Consider the following 19,822-nt stretch of genomic DNA (forward strand, 5'->3'; position numbering starts at 1 on the left):
TGAGTCTGTTTGTGCTTCTCTGCAACTGGAATGTGTGAGGAATCCCTTTCAGTTCGTTTTTGTCCAGGATTTATCCAGCTCCCACCTCCTGAACGTGGACGCTGAGGCAATCTGGAGTTGGGACCCATACAGAGCCAAGCTTGCAAGTGACAGTAGGCAAAAGTTTGAAAAATGCGCATGGGAAGAGTGTGTACTTCTGAAAAATGCACACATGTATGCTTTAATCAGTGGGAGAAAAATTCCTGCCTTTTAAAGATGAGTTCAAGCAATGCCTACATACGGAAGCATGCGTGAAAATAGGCATGGATTTCATGCACAGTAAAAGGGGAGCTCACAATCTGCGCCAGGCCTGAATTGAAACACGCCTTGAGATGGGAATTTGGAGAACCTCAGAATGCTCAGGTGCTGCCATCTTGCACATCCCTGGTCTGCAGGACGAACGCTAACTGAACTGACGCATCCTGGATTCTCCCTCAGGAAAGCGAGTCCCCACCGCCATTTTCCACGCGTAGAAACAACTGCTACCGAGCGGGCACTCTGATTCTGGCAATGAGGCGCGTGGTCTGTCCTCCAAGTGCTGGGCTGTGGCGCATGCACCTCTCCAGGCATGCCTTGAGTTGCCAGCAGCATTTCACAGGCTGGCGCAAAGGATTTACCTAGCGTAACCTTCAGTTGCCGCAAATTATTTATCGTATCATCTCGGCTTTCTATGGAGGCTTCCTTGTGCCCCTGGTAAAATGTCAAGTGAATTTAGAGTTGATGTTGTGATCTACTGACATTTTCATCACTGAACTGTGTGACCACATTAAAAGGGGGCAGAGGGGGAAGGGCCCCCACTCTGGGAAAGAAATAATTAAGAGGAGCGTCAGCCTCTGCGCTTGGTCAAGATGCACCAAGAGCATCTTGGCGTGTATGTGTGCTGGAGAGCCACATTTCTTGTGCCTTGGAGAAAGGAGCTCTTGGATCGGAGAGAGGTGATTGAGAAGGCTCAGCTACCCGTTAGGTGCTCCGGGGACTTCCTTTTGTCTGCTGCCTGCTCTCCCCCTTTGTGACTGCCATAGCTGGGAGTTCATCCAGCGGCAAAGAGGATGCCCCATTTACGCAGCTCTGGCAGCCCGGCAGCACCCAGGTCACTGCATTAGCGATGCCGGGCACACTCATCTTCTTGCAACCCCCGCAGGACAGCTTTGTTGTCCCATGGGTGCTTGCCTGGGAGGCATTGTGGGCAGCTCCACATGACCTCGGTTTAAAAGCAGTTTCTGTTTCATCTCACGCCAACACGAGGGGGCTTTCCTGGCCCGTGCGCTGTGCAGGAAAGCTCTGGTTTGCTAGCCGGGCAGCCTGGGCGAGAGGCCTGGGCGGAGAGAGCGGCGAGGCACGAAGCATTACATCTCAGCCCAGTATGCAGAGCCACGCTTCAAAAATAATTTTCCATGCTACACAGAACTACTAAATGGATCCTGATTATTTTCGTGAAACATCTGGTCTGCAAATGAAGCTCTCTCCCGGGTGCAGCACAGGCTGGGCGTTCCACAGCGCGCTTTCAGAAGTGTGTTCGGCAAAGTGCGCACTTGCTCCAGCTTTAGCACAAAATCCCGGTCTCGTGCCAGCTCCCTTTTGGGGCGGGTTTGAGTCACCGCTCTCCGTATCTCAGCCTGTTATGGCTCTGCTTCCATGTTCTTTTAGGCCCGCAACTCATGTGCCAGTTGAGTTTGATTCAAATGCAAGACAAAGCGAAAGAGAGGGAGACCATGGAAGCAAAGAGAAGCTTTGACCATAGTCTGCTTTTTGTAATCATTTAGGTTAAAATGCAACCTGTCTCTGTGATGCATTGGCTTAGGAACATCACGGTGGGTCCGGCTGGCACTTAGGGTGCCAGGTGAGATACTCACACCCCGGGCACCCGCTCTTTAGTGGCTAGAGATGTCCTGTTTGGTGTTGGTTTCTTTTCCTTAAGGTTGCAGCCGAGGCTATGCTCAGGACTGCCGCATCCCCTCTCAGGTAGGTGGGCAACTCCACTGGGAGAAGTTTTACCGAGGGCAAAGCAGTTTCCGGAGCAGTAGCAATCACTCCCTTGGCTTGTATGTGGCCAGCTGCAGAGGGCTAAATTAGAAAACTTTTAATTGGTCTTGGATTCTCAGTTTTGTTTATGGAGCCCATCCTTTTAGTGACCGGGGGCTAATTTTATGGGTTAGGTTTTAAGCCCTGCTCCTGCCCCAGATGGTCATGCTCAGTAAGCCGTTTCAGACTGAAGAGGAGCCATCTGCATGGGTTAAAAGCGGTGGCACCAGCTCCCTCTCTCGCCCACATGTCGGTGAGCCTGTGCCTTCAGCATCTGTCCCGGGGGTCCTCCAGGAAAGATCAGTGAGCCCCAAAGCTTGATTGAGCGGGAAATGCCATCGCATGGGGGCTGCCGGCTGCCCTTCCCTTGGGGCTGTGCTCCTACGCGGTAACTGGTGCCCGGAGGGATGAGCGGGCAGGGGTGCAGACGACCCTGGCTCTGCCTCGCAGTGTTGCTCAGCTGTGCTGACTTGGGCAGGGCAGGATGAGTCCCTCTGCTCCTTTGGCAGCTGGGCACGTGCAGCTGGGCACAAGAGAGAAGGTTCCAGCGCTGGCCAACGGGCCGTTTCGGGGGCAGGCCTCCCCACCTCCATTTACACCGGGGGGGGGGGGGATAATTCGGGCACTTTTTAGGGCCGCGCTGTGCACGTGCAGGTGGAAGACGCTCGCAGGAGTCCTTCGCCAGGGAGGGGCCGCAGGGCCTTCCCTGGCCCGAGCATGCGCAGGAGGGTGCCCCGAGTCCTCGCCAGAGAGACTGGGTGGGCACGCTTCTCCTCTAATCTATTATTTGCAGAGCTGTGCGGGAACGGGCCTTGCTCTAGGCATGCGTAATGCTGCTGCACTCGAAAACGACCCCTTCATTCCAGGCCATCGCTGTAAAGTGCCTTAAGAGTGTTCTCTGCCGAGAAAAAGCCGACCGCCACCCTCTCGCGCCCGAACGCCGTGGCTAAACCAGAAGTCCTTGGGAAGATGGCCGCTGGGCTGAGAGGGACCGGAGGCAGTGCCCCTTCCCCCGTAACTGCTTTGTTCCCCACTGTGATCATCCAGCGCATCTGCTAATCATAACTTTGCCATTCCAGCTGCAGCCTACATGATGTTGTTTGACTTTGGATATTTGTTCGCCTTAACTGCTTGAGAACTTTGTGTTTCGTTTCTGTTCGTTCGTTCCCTGCTGATTCTCTGTCCCTGGATGGGAAAAGCGAGCTGCACTGTGCCTACGGAACGAGGTCCCTTGACTAATCCTCTTTTTCCAGGGCAGGAGCAGAACTTCCGATTCCAGCAGTTTTAGTCTAAACTGGAAGTTCGCACGGCTTCCCTCCCACCCTCCCGGGAAGCTGCTCAATTGATCCCGGGGGACGGCACGATTTTGGGAGTCGGCACAGAGTCTGCTTCCCTGTGCCCCCCCCTCGGCCTTGTCCCTCCCACCTAGCCGGGACCCTGCTAAATTGGGACCTTGCTTGCCGGGTGTGCCACTGAGGATGACGCGGGCCGCTTCCTGCCTCGTTCTGGGCAGTTGTGCTCTCGCCTTGCCAAAATTAGCTGCATGAGAACAAAGCCTGATGCAGTTGAACTGACGTGATTGCAAGAATGGAAGCTTCTGTGTTGGAAGGAGGATCGGACCAGGCATAGGTGAATGGCTGCCAAGCAGATCATGCTAAAGCGCTCACTCTAGCTGTGTAAGGGGAAGGGTCTCTTTTTTCCTTCAGTATGTTAAAGTGTGCCAAATCTGTAAGTATGGTCTATTTTTCCCATGTGGATGATGTACATGCCGATTTATCTATCTTGCCCAGTGCTCTGGAAAGTTTATCCTCTGCTTGAATGCAAAAGAAAAAAAAGACGCCCCTTCCTTTCCAGAAAGTGAGGTGTTTGGCCCTTTCTGGATCCTGAGGGCCACATGTTGGCCCCGCAGGACTGGTCTTCAGCAAGAGAAGGCCTCCATTTTAGGGTAGTTTGTGAGCTCAGCTCTCTGCTGCCGGGCCCTGTGCAAAGCACGCTTTTGTCCATTTAAACATTGCCTGTGCAGAACCAAGCGGTGTTCTCCCAAGCCTCCCTTATGGCAGAGACTGGGCGCGCTCTCTTGGCAAACCGCCTCCAGAATTAGCACCGCCAGCCCCACCCAGCGAGCCCTCAGCTGAAGATCTGCGAGGCCACGGAGCGTTGAAACCGAACGGTGGGCGGGGAGGTTAGGGCTGGCTCCCACAGGGGTGCCCAGCCGCCCAGCGCCCCGGCATGGCTTGCTGAGCTGGAGGACCAGGCAGGCTCCTGCGGTGGATGCTGGTGCCGCGGCCAAACGGTAGGCCGGGTGAGGCAGAAGCAGTGTGTCGAATTTCAGTTCCTGAGTGTTCGGCTCCTGCAGTGACGGCTGAACTCTGTGCACCACAGTTTGGGAAAGTGGAAACGCGTGTTTTCCGCTCCAGGAAGGTGCATGGTGCTGAGGACGGGGCTGGCCATGAGGACTAGACTGCTGCCCCGGCGCCAGACTCCGGGAGTCCCGCAGGTATGTTGGGATGGCAAGCCCCGTCATCCCCAGCTGCAGCTGGGGAAGGCTGCTCTGCACCCAAAGCAAAGTCCAGCATCTGCTTGCACTTCCTTCGCAGAACCTCCTGTGGCGAGTCTGCCCGAGGAGAGCCCAGGCTGTGCCGCCCCACCCTTGCCCCCCAAGTCACAGCCCTGGCGGGGAGAGGGCTGGGCGACCTGCCTCAGGCCGTGGGCTCCGGAGGGCACTGCTGGGGCAGGAGGAGCGTAAAAATGGCCGCGTGCTGCCCCCCCCCTCCATGTTGCGGCTCGCACTGCCTGTGACAGGAAATGTGTGAGAAGCCCCCGTGCTCTTGCATCCCCTCACGCAGCCCTTGGTGGCGGTGGGGATCTTTGCCGACACTTCTGCAAAGATGGAGACCTCACGGTTGTCCTGGTCCAGGCGGAACCATGCATGGCTTGCTGGGGGCAGGGCCTCCCCCACCCAAGGCCGCTGTGGCTGCGTGAATGTGAGGAAGCGGCGCACATTCATTCCTGGGGGCCTTCCTGCCACCGGCATCCCCTGGAATGGAGTGGATGTGGAAGGCGGCCTGGCATCCGCAGGGGTCCTGCGCACGCTGGCGGGACGGAGGCCGGGGGAGCCGGGCGATGCGTTGACTTCTCTGCAGTCAAGCATCGAGCGAAGCGAGGTTTGCAAAGGCAATGTTTGGGTGTATGAAAGCCACGCGGGCCTTTCATGTTCCTCTGAGCACTTCCCGGTGGAGCTGGTGGCTCGGGCTTCCCTCCACTTTGCATGTCCCCACAACTCTTGACCATCAGAGCGAACCGCTGGTGAAGCTCCAGAACCAAAGCGAACAAACCTTTCCCTGTTCCCCCTCAGGCTCACAGCTTTTAGACTCCAGGCATGTCTCTTGAAAACAGTGCAACTCACTTCAAATGCTTTTTGCCTTTCATTTTATTATTGCTTGTCACGCAATGTTCTTTGACAGCTTGCTCATATATTACCTGTTCCATTTTTTCCATTTCCCTTTTTTTGCATGCCGTTCCTCCTGTTTCTTCCCTTCCTCAAACCTCTGTTCCCGTGTGTAGACACAACGGCGACGACAGAACCGGCAGTTCACGGTTGGTATTGCATTCCTGTTTATCTTCTCTCTCAGCAGCGCTGAGCGGCAGGCAAGCCTGGGGAGAAAGTGGGGAGGGGCCGGTGGCGCGTCCTCGGAAGGCCGTGCTCCAGGCAGGTGGTCCCCGCGAAGAGGCTGCAGGTCTCGGGGCCGGAAGGGCACTAGCCTTCCCCCTTCTCTCGGCACATTAGTGCTCATGCTTAGCAGCCCTGCCATTCCCAGCCTCAGCGGGAAAGGCAGGCGTGTCAGCGCAGGGTGAGCGGAATGGCTTGGTTCAGCCGTCGGAACAGACGTGCCAAAGGCGTTGCAAATCGGGGCTCAGTTTCCCATCTGCTCTGAATGCCGTGACTGCGGTTCCCAGGGAGGCCCTAAACTGTGCAAGAGAGGAAGGGGGCTTTTCACGTTCTGAGGTAGTCGCAGGGCGTCACCTCCAGCAGAGGAGGGCGCGAGTAAGCCTCTTATCGGCAGCCTGCAGAACACACACTAGAAGTGACACCCTTTCCTTGCCCTTGGCCAGGGTGGGTGGGCAGGCAGGCAGCAAGCAACCCCATTCACCTGCTTCTGCTTGTGTCGCTGCAGGAAGCAGCCTGGCAGCCTTTCCCTCGCCAGCTTTGGGTGATCCAGTACCTTGTGCTCACGACCAGGTGGTTAAAATATTGGGGAAACAACTTTGAAACACAAATGTCGGACACCTGGCGATGTATGAATTAAAATATAGCTCCATATTTTTATTGCTAAAAGGCACCCTTCCTGCCTTAGGAGATGCAAGAAAGACCTTTCTGGGAGGATTGCCAAGACTGAAAGGGAGCCCCCGTTTCTAAGGCAGCCGTGCAGGGTGGGCTCAGTCAGGCCCTTTCACTGGCAAGCGGATCCAGCGGAATGTTTCACAGTCGGCGTCGCTTTCAGGCCCTGGGCCCACCTGACCCTGTGGGTGGCCTCCGGGGCTCCTTCCAGCTAGCGGAGAGCCTTTTTCAAATCCAGGCCCTCTGAGCACGTGCTCTTGCTCATGAGCAAGTCCTTTCTCTCAAATTGCACTTCCTCAGCCTCTGGGGTGGTGTCCTTGCCAAATATCTTCCCCTTAGGACAGTGCCCTTCATGTGTGATAAAGCAGTCCATAGAATGTCCAGGGGTTCGCCTTGATGCTGCAGCAGAAAAGTCAAATTCCACAAGAACCTGAATTGTCTGGCTTTCTTAGGACCTCTCCATATTTTAATCTGTCACCCAGTTATTTAACCATCTGGAGGGTCCCTGCTCTTCCTCTCGGAACTCACTTGGCGTGGCCAGCGGCCGCACAGAGCATGCTCCAAAGGGCAGCCACCAACAGACATGTGCAAGAGAGCAGTGGGATGTGAAGGAGAGTGTGGGCATTCGGCCCCCCGACCCGCTGCCCAGCTCTCTTGTCTCTCCGTGCTCTTTGTGTATGGGGGCAGTCCTCCAATCTTCACCCTCTTTCTTATCCAGGCCTCTATTTCCAACAAATGCCCTGGGTAAGATGGAGGGGAGAGGACGTGGCAGGCAAGTTCAGCAAGCGCTCTGGGCCCGCCATATCTATTGTGTGCTTGGTGTTCTGCAAGGCATATTTTCCTTTTTTGATCCTATTTGACAAAAATGGGAGCATATTGAACCCTTGCTGGAGCCCTGGAAGCCCAGTGGAAATCAGTAAGATTTCACCATGAAGCCTGTTCCAGAAACACCAAGTCCTGAAACGCAAATGGAGCCGATGCTCCTGGCGGACGAGCAGGGCGGTCCCTTTCCGCGGCCTTTGTGTAATGTCCAGGGATGAGCCGAGGAACGGCCCCGCGCTTGCTGGCTTCCCAGCGTGTGGAATTGCCTTGGAGATGAAAGTTGGGCGGCGCCTTTCCTGCATTCCTAACTGTCAAGCTCCTGGGAATTTTGGCATAACTGTTGGGTTTCTCATGGGTTCTTAAGCGTTGTTCAAACGTTGAAGTGTTGTAGTGCTCCCACTTGTGCAAAGGGATCTGAAGTTGCCAAAATGATAAACATGATCAGCAGCGAGTGGAAAGGAGTGGTGAGGCCCAGATCCCTGGCTAACGTCTGCCAGTGCTGGACAAATGATGCCATAGCTCAGCTGTTAATTCCACACATTGCAGATGTGGCACCATGCTTCAGGCTGGACTCGGGACCAATCCAGAAAGACAGCGGGAGCTGAAATGCACCAGTGGGCTGGACTTTGCTCCACAGCATCCCCGGTGAGCCACTGTGAAACATCGCTCTGTGCCCGCTTGCCAAGACTGCCAGCCCTTTATAAACCACAGATATGCAAAACTTCCCCAGCTTGTTCTGGCTCCCCTTGTTAACCGGACTGTGGTTCCACTGAGACCGCCCCTGATGGCAGGGACAGCCAAAACGACACAAGGAAACCCCGCAGTGCAAGGGATTCTGGAGCGAGAAAGCAGGCAAAGCTCCGTGGGCAAAGCCTCAGCCCCCCAGAGAGGTGAATTCAATATTCGGCTCTTGCTGCCGGGCAGAACGACTCGGGGTTTCTGCAACTCACCCCGAGTTTCTGTCTTTTGCCTTGTTCTAATGGAATAGATAGATGCTTGTTGAAACATTAGCTCCAATAATTAAAATACATAAACCCAATAGATTTTGAAGACATTCTGCTCCTAAACACTTCAGATTAAGAGACTCATTTGGCAGCAAGAACCTGCTGATTTCAGTCAAACGTCTCAGCATATATATGAGAGGACGCGACACCTTGGCAGGCTTTCCTGGGGCCTCAGACCTGTTGCAGCCTCAGTGCTCATCTTTTCCGGGGGTCTGGAAACTGAGCCACATTTAGAGAGATTTAGGCCACAACGGGAGCAACAAAACGGCAGCTGGGAGGGCTCAGTAGATCCGTCCATGGCACGCTCTCCGCCTGGAAATAAATTTCTCCATCCTTGCCCACCAAGAGCCCCTCTTTGTCAAGAGGGGCTTTCCCTGTTTGCAACCCCCAGGATTTCTTCCCAAGCTTGCATTGCCAGAGTGTGTGTGACGTTGACTGGGTATTTCTTGTGCATTGGCCAGTTTGTTCTGAACAATGTCCAACTGAGAGTAAGCATGTCTGTGGATGGTGAGAAATGCATGAAGCGCATGGTGACCTGTGAAACCAGGTGGAGCTCCTCCCAAAGCCATTCCAAAAGAACCTGAATGGAGCCCCCATGCCAGAAGGCTCTGACCCGAGAGGTGCACTCGAGGAAAGTTTTCGAGTGTGTCCTAACTTGAGGACTGGAAAAAGGAGCTTGCGTGCATGCAAAACTATAGCAACGGCCACCCTCCCTTTTCTCACAGCACAGGGGCTTCTGCATGGTCAAGTTTAAAGCACGAAGAGTTAACTCTCCAGTGGCACAGACCCGTGAACTTAAAACCTGCGCTTCCACCTGCGCTTTGCCCCCCTTCTGCCTTCATTGGCAGAGTCCCAATAACAGCATGTTCATGGTAGTGGCTTGGCTGCACTTCCCGTGCCTTTTCCAGGGTCCCGTTGCCCCTTTTAACTCTCCCTTCATGGTGCAGGTCCCTGTTGGAAAACTTCTATTCCCAGATGAGGAGGACCAGTGGGGGAGGTCTCGGGCTGGCGAGGCAGACCGAATGATTTCTGCGAGCCAGCCCGTGCTGTTTGGGGAGCTTGGATCTGTTCTTTCTAGCAGAAATAAGCTCCCCAAGAAATCGGCCGCCCTCTCTGAGGCCCTGTTTTGTGCATGGTGCCAACACTGCCCTTAGCCTAATATGCCATGTCTTTGACCAAGAGAAGCAAAGAGATAGTTTAAAATCCAATGTGCGTTTCAGTAGCACTACTGAATAAACCAACACGCTGTTCCCAAAGACTTCCTGGTTTGATGCCACACGTGAGGCTTGTGCATGATGCCAGGAGACGTTCTCCAGTAGCGTGTGGCGCAAATGCAGTGTCTGTTTAAACATGCAGAAAATCTTGGGAACTCTGCACTGTTTGGATCCCCCCGTTTTCTCCTTCCTCTTCCTCTGGTGTAAAGCAAAAGCTGCATAGCAGTTTAAACCCTACGCGTTTAACTGTGGCGTTGCGGGATATCAGAGTGCAAGCGGATGTGCTTGAACTGCCTCATGTTGCCCCCACACACCATTCTTCCAGTGCAGGAACACAATTGACCACTCCAGGAGCACCCCTGACCAAGCGCTGTTTCAGTGGCCCTCGCTCTGCCAGCACACATTAGCTGGGGACAAAGGTTATTTGTAGCCACACCGTCCATCTGCACAAGGGAGGGAGACCTCCGTCAAAGAAACCTCCGTCATCCTCAAAGCTGATAAAGCAGGTCAGGAGTAAGGGGGGGGGCGGGTGGTAGGATCCAGGGAGTGGAGTAGATAACCCCAAAACACAAAACAAAACAATATATTTAAATGTGAAAGCTGGACCATCAGGAAGGCTGAGCGGCAAAGGATTGAGGCCTTTGAATTGTGGTGCTGGAGGAGATTCCTGCAAGTCCCTTGGACCGCAAGGCAATCAAACCAGTCAGTCCTGAAGGAGACCAACCCCAACTGCTCTTTAGAAGACCAGATACTGAGGATGAAGCCCAAATACTTTGGCCACCTAATGAGAAGGAAGGACTCCCTGGAGAAGAGCCTGATGCTGGGAAGGATTGACGGCAAAAGGAGAAGGGGACGGCAGAGGATGAGGTGGCTGGATGGAGTCACTGAAGCAGTGGGTGTGAGCTTGGGTGGACTCCAGGATGGTGGAGGACAGGAAGGCCTGGAGGAGTGTTGTCCATGGGGTCGCGATGGGTCGGACACGACTTTGCGACTAGCAACAACAACAACAACGTTCTTGGGCTTCTTGAAGAACAAGCGACTTGGTATACTTGCTACCAAACCCTTGAATTTTAACAGATAAAACACACCATAGCAGCCTATGACTAACGGGAACATTAAAATGTGCAATGATTATGGCCATTTTTAAAAAAAAGCATTCCAGGAACAAAACATCACTGGTAGCTAGGAAAGATCTGTAAACATAAGAATATATTTGCTGAGACTATGCAAGGAAGGACTATTGACCATGGGGAAATCTTGCAATTCAGCATTGGGTCAGTCCCTAAAAAATGCAAAACAAAATCTGTCTTGAGCTGGATGTCCCACCAGGCGTCAGCCGGAGGCCGTGGGGGGCCCGTGTGCAGGACTGGCCCGCAGGAGCGCGCTCCGTGCTACGGTGCAGCCTGTGAAGCTGCAGGGCTCGCCAGCAGCGCCTCTCTGAGTCGGTGGCGCCCCCTTCGAAAGCCACCCCGGCTGCAGTCATCACTCCAGCTTGGCCACAGAGCCCCCCACTGGTGCATTCGCCACCCTTCCTTCTGTTTGCCCTGCATCTCCCCCACATTCGGCCTCCCGGGATGACACTGCTGGAGTCTGGCAGTGAGGGAAGATCAGGATTGCTCCTTGCCCGTGTTCTCCACAGCAGGTGGCACTTTTAAACCTCTCCCCTTCCCCCTTTCTGACCTAAATAGTCCCAAACGCTGCAAGTGAGCCTCATATTGGCGGTTTCGCTTGCAGCCCGCTCTGTAATGGCCCACAACCGAGCGTCTGCCTTCCCCGAATCCATGCCTTCCTCAGCCGCTGCCTCTGCTGAGACCCCGTCCGTGTGGCTCGCACGTTTTGCCCCAGAATGCATCTCTCCATATTTGCTTCTGCTGACCTGCAGTTCCCGTCTGAGTTCCCGTTTCCCCTGCTTGGAGAGCTCCCTTGGGACAGCATCGTTGTGGCACCCGCATTGTTTTAACTACGTGTTAAATGCCGTGTGGTTGTCAGCAAGCTTTGCACCTTAAAAGAACTCCTTCAAAAGTGCCACGTCCAGTAAAAACCCTTTGAGCACCCCACTGCTTCTGTCCCTCGGTTGGGAGGCATGCCCATGGGTCCCGTTGCTGCTGTTAGTCGCGAAGTCGTGCCCGACACATCACGATCCCCGGACAACACTCCTCCAGGCTCTCCTGCCCTCCACCGACACTCTCTGCTTTGTTCTTTGACCTACACCTGAGAGGACCTTCTTTTCTTGCTCCATACGGCTAAATTTGCTCCGGGGTCTTAGTTGCAGAACTTAAGTAGAAGCCTCTTGAAAGGCAAGGTAAACTCTGTTTCTGGCACTTCATGGACCCCTCGAGGCCGTCTGAATCAACTTGCACGACCAACTGTACTTTGGACCTGCGCACCAGACAGGCCTTTCCTGACCCGGCACCCTCCAGGTGTGTCGGACTGCAGTGCCAGCATGGATGCTTGTGCTGGTGGGGTTGGACAGCACTGGCACCCCCGGCGCACCTGGAGGGTCCTAGGTAGGAGCGGGAAGCTACCCGCCCTTCAGAATAGCGTTTTCTGAGCTTCGTTCTGATTTTAAGGGGAGTATAATCAGCTGCGGCGAGGCAAATCCACGTAGGAACCGGTGCAGAATGGTGGCATGCAAGACTCATGCCCCGAGAAGAGAAGTGGCTTGCTCACCTGGACACGTGCCCTGGCAAACTTGCTATTTCAACTGATCGTAACTTCTTTAATTCCAAGTGACAAAACAATTGTATGCAGCTGGAAACTTAATTCTCATTTATTCCGAAAGAAGTGCTGGAAATTGTGACTGCTTTCTAATAAAAAGAAGAAGAATATCTTTTAATAGTCAAATTGAAAAATGTAATGAGAAAACCAAGGCATAATTTGTGACATCTTTTAGAGGCCTCTTGGTTATTTCTTACGCCGTTCACTGCCATCTTAAGACTACCAGGTGCTAATAGAAATGGAACAGCTGAGCAGTCCTATTTCCTTCGCAAGGGTGGGTGTTAATAACAGACCCTTCATTAAAAAAGCACAATAATAAAACGGAAATGCTGTACGTGAAAAAATGAAAATCCTCTGAAAAGATGCCGTTTTCAGGAGACAAAGACAAAAAACAAACACACTTTCCAGAGGATCTATCCAAGAAGCTCTCACATTGCCCCACAAATGTGATCTTCAGGCCCAGAGATGCAGAGTTTGGAACTGCCGATGTGGCTTGGACAGTGCAGTTATTGTCACTAATCCAACAGTTTCTTTCTTCAGCTCAGAAGTAATCGGTGGATTCTCTCTGGCTCTCTTGATGCTGGCCTGGAGATAAACTTAGATTCTAGAGACAAGCCAGACCCGTTGCACAAAATGGGGCAGCCGAAGAGCAGGGCCGGAGACACGACGGCACTCTCGCCCTGCCGCAGGCTGCGAGGGAGCTGGGATTGCCCGGCTCCGGCTTCCTGTCAACCCCAGCAGAAGCTGCAGGATGGTCCGTGAACCTGCTTGTCTCAGCTCTCCACTCGGCACAGTCCGCCAGGAACACCTCCATTTACCATCTGCGCCGGGAAAACTACTGCAGACTTGCTTCCGATGGAGCGGAGCACTGGACCTCTGAGCAATTTTGACCTTTTCCACTGAGTGTCCCAGTGCAGAATGTCTAATGCTTTTCACTTTTATTAGCCATTGCATTGACTGCCTGTTTGCTGAGTCTTGCATTTAGGCTTTCTAAGCATAAGGTGCTTTCCAGGTTATGCTGAGGCAGAGAATTGCAGTACTGTACCAAAATATCCATATTTCTGTCATCACTCCAGTAATGGGGCCCATTTATCTTCCTGTGGTGAGCAGTCTTCAGGTGCTCATGTCGCCAGGTTGCAACGGCTCCTAGGAGATGGGCAGCAGCAGCTCCCACTAATGAGTTGGCAGCTGCCAAGGTGTTCGCAGCCGTCAGTTGCTAAGGTCTCGCAAGTGGATGTAGATGGGCAGAAGAGACATGTGCCCAAGGCCACTTGCCGAGCGAGGCCGGCACGGGCCTCCCCACGTGCAAAGAGGCAAGCGGACGCTTCCCCCCCTTTGGCTGAGGAATTCTGCAGTAATTTAAAGGAATTCGGAACCTGCTTGGACACACAGGCCCTCCGTGCAGCTCTCCTAAGACAAAAGCTTCCCGGGCACCGTTTTACGCTGGCTGTTAGCCTGGTATCATCTGCTCCCTTCGGCAGTGGCTCTCCGAGATCTCAAGCAGTGAGCGGAATCTTTCCCAGCCTTTGGAGCTGCAGTCCTTCAGATTTCAGGGCCCACGAGGAGTCGCGGGGCTGCCTGTGGCAACGAAGGACCCTTCATTGGCTCGGGCGGCACACACCATTTTGAAGTGGTGGCGCCCACCCATGTGCGTCTGCTCTGGGCTCACAGGGGCCGCATTCCAATGGCTGGTCCACCTTGCCTGGTTTACAGGAGCATTTTGTAGTCTTAGCAACTGAGTGACTTGGCAGCTGCGGCCTACGCGTCCGGCAAAGGGCCCCCTTAGGCCCCCGCACGGGCCAGTTGGCAGCACCATGTCTAAATGCCGGCTTTTTAAGAGCTCGGTGCCGTGGTGCATTGGCAAGGTCGGGGAGACAAGGCCGGTCACACCGAACCGGGCAATATTCTCTGTGGACAAACGGAGCTTAGCATTGCTCAGAAGGGTCCACTTACCTCCAGACTTTCTCCTGCTCAAACTGTGCCCCCCAGAGTTGCTTTTCTCATGCTGAGAAAGGGCAAGGATGCGCAAGACGGTCCCTCGGAGGCTGCATTTCTGAGATGGCGACGCACAGGAGGGGAGAGGGGCTGAGCACCCCAAGATTCCTGCTGCCGCGCTCTCCGTTGCAGCCTTTGGTGCGGCTCCCTGCATAAAACGACTTGCCTCCAAGAGAGAGAGAGGTGAGCATCACACGACAAGCCCCCCATCACCTCCAAACCTGCTGCATTGCCTCACAGCACTTGGCAAGGAGAAGTCCCCCTGAACTGCATTTCCACAGAATAATATTTTTTAAAACAAACGGGGAAGGGATCGCTGTGAGAACCAAACAACCGTGTGTTTTGCCAACAGGTTTCTGCAAGCTAAATTTTCTGAAAGGCTTTGCTGCCTCACTGCCTTGTCAGCTTTGAGATGACTTTCCTAGAAACAGACCGTTTGGGATTTTTCTAAAGTATTCCCTGTCAGGTTTCCCTCCTCCACCCCAAAAAAGAGAAGGCAAATTGCATCTCCACATATTCTTGCTGTAGTTTTGAAAAGTGCAGTCCAAGGGAGCCCGAGGAAAACGCTGGGCTCTTCACCAATGTTGCCTCGGGATTTAGATTTCCACTGGAACCTGGGAAACAATATGCAGCTTCGATGTATGTTAAAAAATAGAATTGTCGGCTGAAGGGATACATTGCCCTATCTTGGCAATTTCAACAATCAATTACGTGGGAGGAGGGGTTTTTAAATTATTATTTTTGCATGCTGTTCTGAATGAGTGGTTTTGAATGTTCACCTTCATGTTTCGTGTGTTTTCAATGGTATAGACGTAGAAATCTTTCCGACAGTTATGGGTTGGTTTACAAGAGGCCAAAAAGCAAAATATATTAAGTGATTGGAAAGTCTCATTTGCAAGTTAATCTGAGCGAAAGCTTTTGCCAGAGGGGAAGAGATTGTTCCTTTTGTTTTTCTTTTCCTGAGAATTTCATCCTCTGTTCTTAAGTGTTTTGTTTTCATCCCTTGAGGAACACAAAGAAAAATGAGTTTGTTTTTACTTGTAAGGCTTTACTCAGTTGCCAAATTCCGCGGAAGAGCTGGACTATGGGGACCTATCAGGTAAGGGCTAGTTTCCAGGTTAAGCCCATGTGGTTTTCCAGTCTGTGTGTTTGCTCTCCACCTCGTTTGCATCCTGGCTGCTTCTTTAAAACATCTGGCAGCTCTGGTGGGGCAGCAGCACCGCTGACCCGAGACGGAGGCCCATCCCGGAGGGTGGCTGTCCCTTCCCCCTTCCCCCTCGCTGGGAGAGCAACATGGGTTCCCCCCGCGCATGCCCGTACTCGAGATCTGGGGTGGCGGGAGGATGGGGCGACAGTTCTCTGGCCTTCCGTTCAGGGGGCCCAGTAGCCGCCCCGAGCTCTGTTGCTGGCGACGGTTTTTGGAAGCCCAGTTAGCAGACGGGTCGGCTGCTATGTGGTAAAACCCTCCGGGGTGCCAGGCTGGGGTGGGGAAAGGGGGCGTCTCCCAGGCAGCGCAGCGCTGAGTGTGGGTTGCCGGCGGATTGATGCAGCTGGGTTGCCTGCGTGGGGAGAGGAGGCGACGGCAAGTACTTCACTGGGCACCAGTCTGTACATGGATTATGCTCCATCCTTAGTACTTTATCGCAGAAGGTTGAGCATTGGCCAGGCGGAGATACAGATCTTCCCATTTGACCTCGTCGTCTCCTGGCCCCTTGGTGACGTGGGGCTGGCTATTTCGCACCCACAACAGCTCTCTGAGGTTGACTGGGTGCTGTGGAGCAGGGGCGGGAGTTGACCCCAGGCCTGGCGCACTATCCAGTGTCCCGCAGTGGTTCTGAGTTTATTTCCTAGTGGGAATTTGAGCAATCTAGGTTCAGAATCGAGCCCTTTTCTGCCTGAACATCAAGGTATGGGCAATGTGGATTTTTTTTTCTTGATGTGTTGATTTCTGCAGAGCACAAATGCTGCTACTGGTACAGCCCCACTCTTATACTGAACAAAATGTGTTTCCATTTCAGCATAAGAGAAGTGTGCTAAGCGGGAAATCTTGTTGTTGAGTGAAGGGAAGGTAGGGAGTTCATGCTCTTTAATCATACAATGACCTGCAAATATACACAGCCTGAACCCACACCAAGCTGGATCTGCTTGGACGGTACAGTTGAGTCACACGCAGCATCAAACAGGACGGATCTACCCCTGTTTTGTAACAGCTGGTTGCCCATCCAGCTTTATTGGCTTGATGATTTTGCTCAGGAAATGCATTCCCAGTCCATGAAGGTTGTTCAGAAGATTCCTTCCCCGATTTCGGTCCCCTCCACTAGCAAGGAGAAGTCGGGTTGCTGCTGGTTTGGCTTTCCTGTTCCATGTCCACACTGGTGGAGGCCTCTGGTAGATGCATGTTTTCCACGGCTTTCCTATTCTGAAATTTCTGTCCCAGTTCGGGTGGAGAGGTAGAGAGAAGGGCGTTAAATTCATGCCTCCTTCCCGGCCGGCATTAATCTGGCAACCTGACAAAGCCAATCCCGCTTGCACAAGGGAAGTGGTCTCATCGCATTCTCCACGCTTCAGCTAGGTGCATCCCCCGATTAAGATTTTCCTCCAGATACGCACGTTGTAGATCACAACACAATCAAAAGAGACCCGTGTAGCTCTTCCGTGTACTTTGATTAACTAATCAAAAACTGATTAGCACCTTTGTTCATGGGGGAAGCTGATTAATCAATTGCTATTGATTGTGAGCGTGGCTCTCTTCTGTGGCAAAGAGATGACTGGAGAAGCAGCCAATAAAAATTGAGCACCTGTCACAATGATTAAATTTATTAAAACAAAATACATTATTTTTTATGAAGCTATCCTGAGATGGGTCACTGAAGGAGAACATATTGATTGAGGGGGATGAACTCCTTGAATTTCTCTCACTTAAATTAGAGACTGAATTCAATTATAATGCAAGACAAACAGGTTAACGCCGGCTTTAAATAGCCCATCAATAAATTAGAATAGGTGCAGTACACTTAATGCTAAGCTGGGATAATGAATAATATTATCTGCTTCCAGTGCTCCTGGGTGTCTTTTTCAGCCTTTCTGGCCTGCCAGGGATGCCACCCTCCCCGTAGTTTCCCTGAAATGCTGGCAGCCCTTAGAAACCCACATGCCTCCTTCACTTACGTCCCTGTTACCAGCAATCAGAGTCACGTGCCCGGTTCTAAATGCCATCCGTGGCGCTCTCACGCTGACTTTCTGTCGGAGCCCCCATGGCTGCTGTTCCATTAAGCCTTCCTCTGAATTTCATGGGAAGGGACTAAAGGTTGACGAATTCCCGTAGCACTTAACGCCGGGCCAGCAAATGGGCTCCACATGCCCCTTCCCTTCATGGGGATATCGATGCCATCCCAGCATTGGCCTGAAGCGGCTGCTGCGTTGTGTCTGCAGAGCGACTTCTGCTGGCCCCTCGGAAGCCTGCGGGAGGGTCGAGCACCCGGGGCGCTCGGCCAGCTCTTTCGTCTTACACAACCGGGAACGAGAAGGGCAGTCCAGGTGCTTGGATGTCTAGGCCTGTGCCCGGAGCTTCCTCATGGTGCCTCAGCCAGTGGCATTTGGACATCCGCCGTGCTCCTTCGCACGAGGCACATGGTGCCGACCGGCTCGTGGCGGCAGCTTGGCTAGGTGGCCCTCCATGCCAAGCAGACCAGTGAGGCTGGGTGCTCCACAGAGTTGTGCCGGCAAGGCTTTGCAAGACGTCTGCAGGAGAGGGGACTTGTGGCGGGGCGCCCTCGGGATTAACGTACAGCGGCACAATGAGCTGCTCCTAGAGGACGGGGGGCTGCCAGGCGCACTGCCTTCCTTGCCCGGCCTTGAGCGAGGCAACCGGACCCTTTTCCAGCGTGGCAAGACGGGGGACTGCTGCTGTGAAGAAACGGGCCCTGCACCAAGGCTCTGACTTCCTCTCCAGATCTCCCAGATTTCAAAATCAAAACAGCGTTTCTTTCGCAAGGCCCCTAGAGACTCCCAGTGGCTTTGGCGACATAAAGCGAAGCGTTTATAGATGCGTGCGGAAGTGTCTGCGTGCGTGGCAAAATCAACCTGGTTTTAAAAATTCATTTCCCCTTAGAAATGGAGGCGCTGTTAGAACTTCTGTAGGAGGGAGCCTTAAATCTAAATGTGCCAAAATTAACAGCCATGCTGAGCCTGCTCAGAAGAAATCAATCAGACCATTTCTTTTATAGCGCAAATGTGCAGGGGAGAGCAAGTTGAGTCCTGTTGGAGTAGCACGCCCCCCCTCCCCCAAATAGAGTGCTTAATACCTTGTCTACATAACTTAGAGAAAATAGTTAACTGAGGAGGAAAACAAGGCCCTCTGGAGCGAATGTGGTAAATCATCGCAATAAAGCAACCTGTGTCTGCCGCTCCTTAAGTACTTTGCTGATATTGTGCCCCAGGTATTAGGAATCTAAGCAGTAACGCATCAAGCACGTGCCGCGGATCTGTGCCAGACCGTGTGGAAGAACAGGCGGGAAGGCTCTTCTTGCTGCGAGGAAGGGCTCCTCTCTGGCTGCGCTTGACAGACGCGTCACCGCGCCTGCCCCACATCTCACCCCTGCAAGGCTGGCTGGGATTGCGTTCACCGGACCCATTGAGCGCCCACTCGGCTGCCACAGGAGCAGGCCAGACGAGCACGCTGCGCGCCCCGGGTGCTTCTCGGCCAGACCCCTCACCGAGAGAAGGAGCGTTCCCCTGGCTCCTACTGCAGCGAAACACAGGAGACTCTGAGGACACAGCTGCTTCGGAGGACAACAGTCCTCTGTCCCGAGAGCCAGAGGATTTTAAAGGCGACCTCTGCACTGAGGACACAGTTTTCACCATGGAGAACACCAGATTGACTCAGTCACAATCCCTGCCTTTTGTAACAGTTGCTCCAGACCTTTCCCCCGTGAAGGGCGAGGTTGACCCTATTGGTGTGAGCTGATAGGAGTTGAAGTCCAAAGCCTCTGGGGGACTCCTTGTTGAGAAGGCCACTCGGCCACTACGACTACTGCAATTGCGACCACTGATATTCCCGGTCTGCTCTGATGTTGCAGGAGAAAAGGTGGGAGGGACGCCAAGTTTTGGAACACGAAACCCAACTAAAGTAAAACAAGAAACATCTGTTAAAGCGGTAACCGTTTTCTGACACGAAACTGGAGCAAACCACCTGCAACAAATGCACCTGTACTACGGATGGATGTGTTTGGGCACTGTGCCGCAAAATGCCCCCCTCGGGGACAGCTGTGCGTGGGCTGCCCCCCGGCACCTGGAGCTCGAGCACTGCCTGACCCCACGGGCCTCTGCAGCAGCTCTCGGCAGGGTCCTCGCCCACCGTGGCCACCCCCGGAAGGCTCCTCGGAGGAGATGCCGGTGTGCTCCAATGTATATTAACATCTTAATGGAAAAGCCGTGCGTGTATATACGTTTACGGCTCTGTCTGACAAGAGGGAATTAAATGTCAGAAGGATTTGTAGCATCTGTAATTGAATTGGTGCTGAGAAAAGCAAATCTTAAGGAAGAATAACGCATCAGGATTAGCAAATAATGTGGTGCTTTGTCAGGGCCGCCGAGGCTGCCCCCCATACCCCACCGGCGACTTCCACCCCCTCCCTTCTCGCTAAAGAGGCATTAACCAGGACGGCAGT

The 19,822-nt window shown here is 53.4% G+C and overlaps 1 protein-coding gene across 1 annotated transcript in view; it reads left to right on the forward strand.

The window, feature by feature from the left end:
* CADM1 (cell adhesion molecule 1) overlaps positions 1-19,822 on the forward strand; it is a 103,246-nt gene that overhangs the window by 75,328 nt on the left and 8,096 nt on the right. Inside the window, exons 10-11 of the mRNA XM_044456321.1 lie at positions 5,626-5,658; positions 15,199-15,252. Coding sequence (XP_044312256.1) covers positions 5,626-5,658; positions 15,199-15,252 — 87 coding nt within the window. The remainder of the gene's footprint in view (positions 1-5,625; positions 5,659-15,198; positions 15,253-19,822) is intronic.

The sequence above is a fragment of the Varanus komodoensis genome, unplaced genomic scaffold (assembly GCF_004798865.1).
Source record: "Varanus komodoensis strain SLA01 unplaced genomic scaffold, ASM479886v1 scaffold83, whole genome shotgun sequence".
Lineage (NCBI taxonomy): Eukaryota > Metazoa > Chordata > Lepidosauria > Squamata > Varanidae > Varanus > Varanus komodoensis.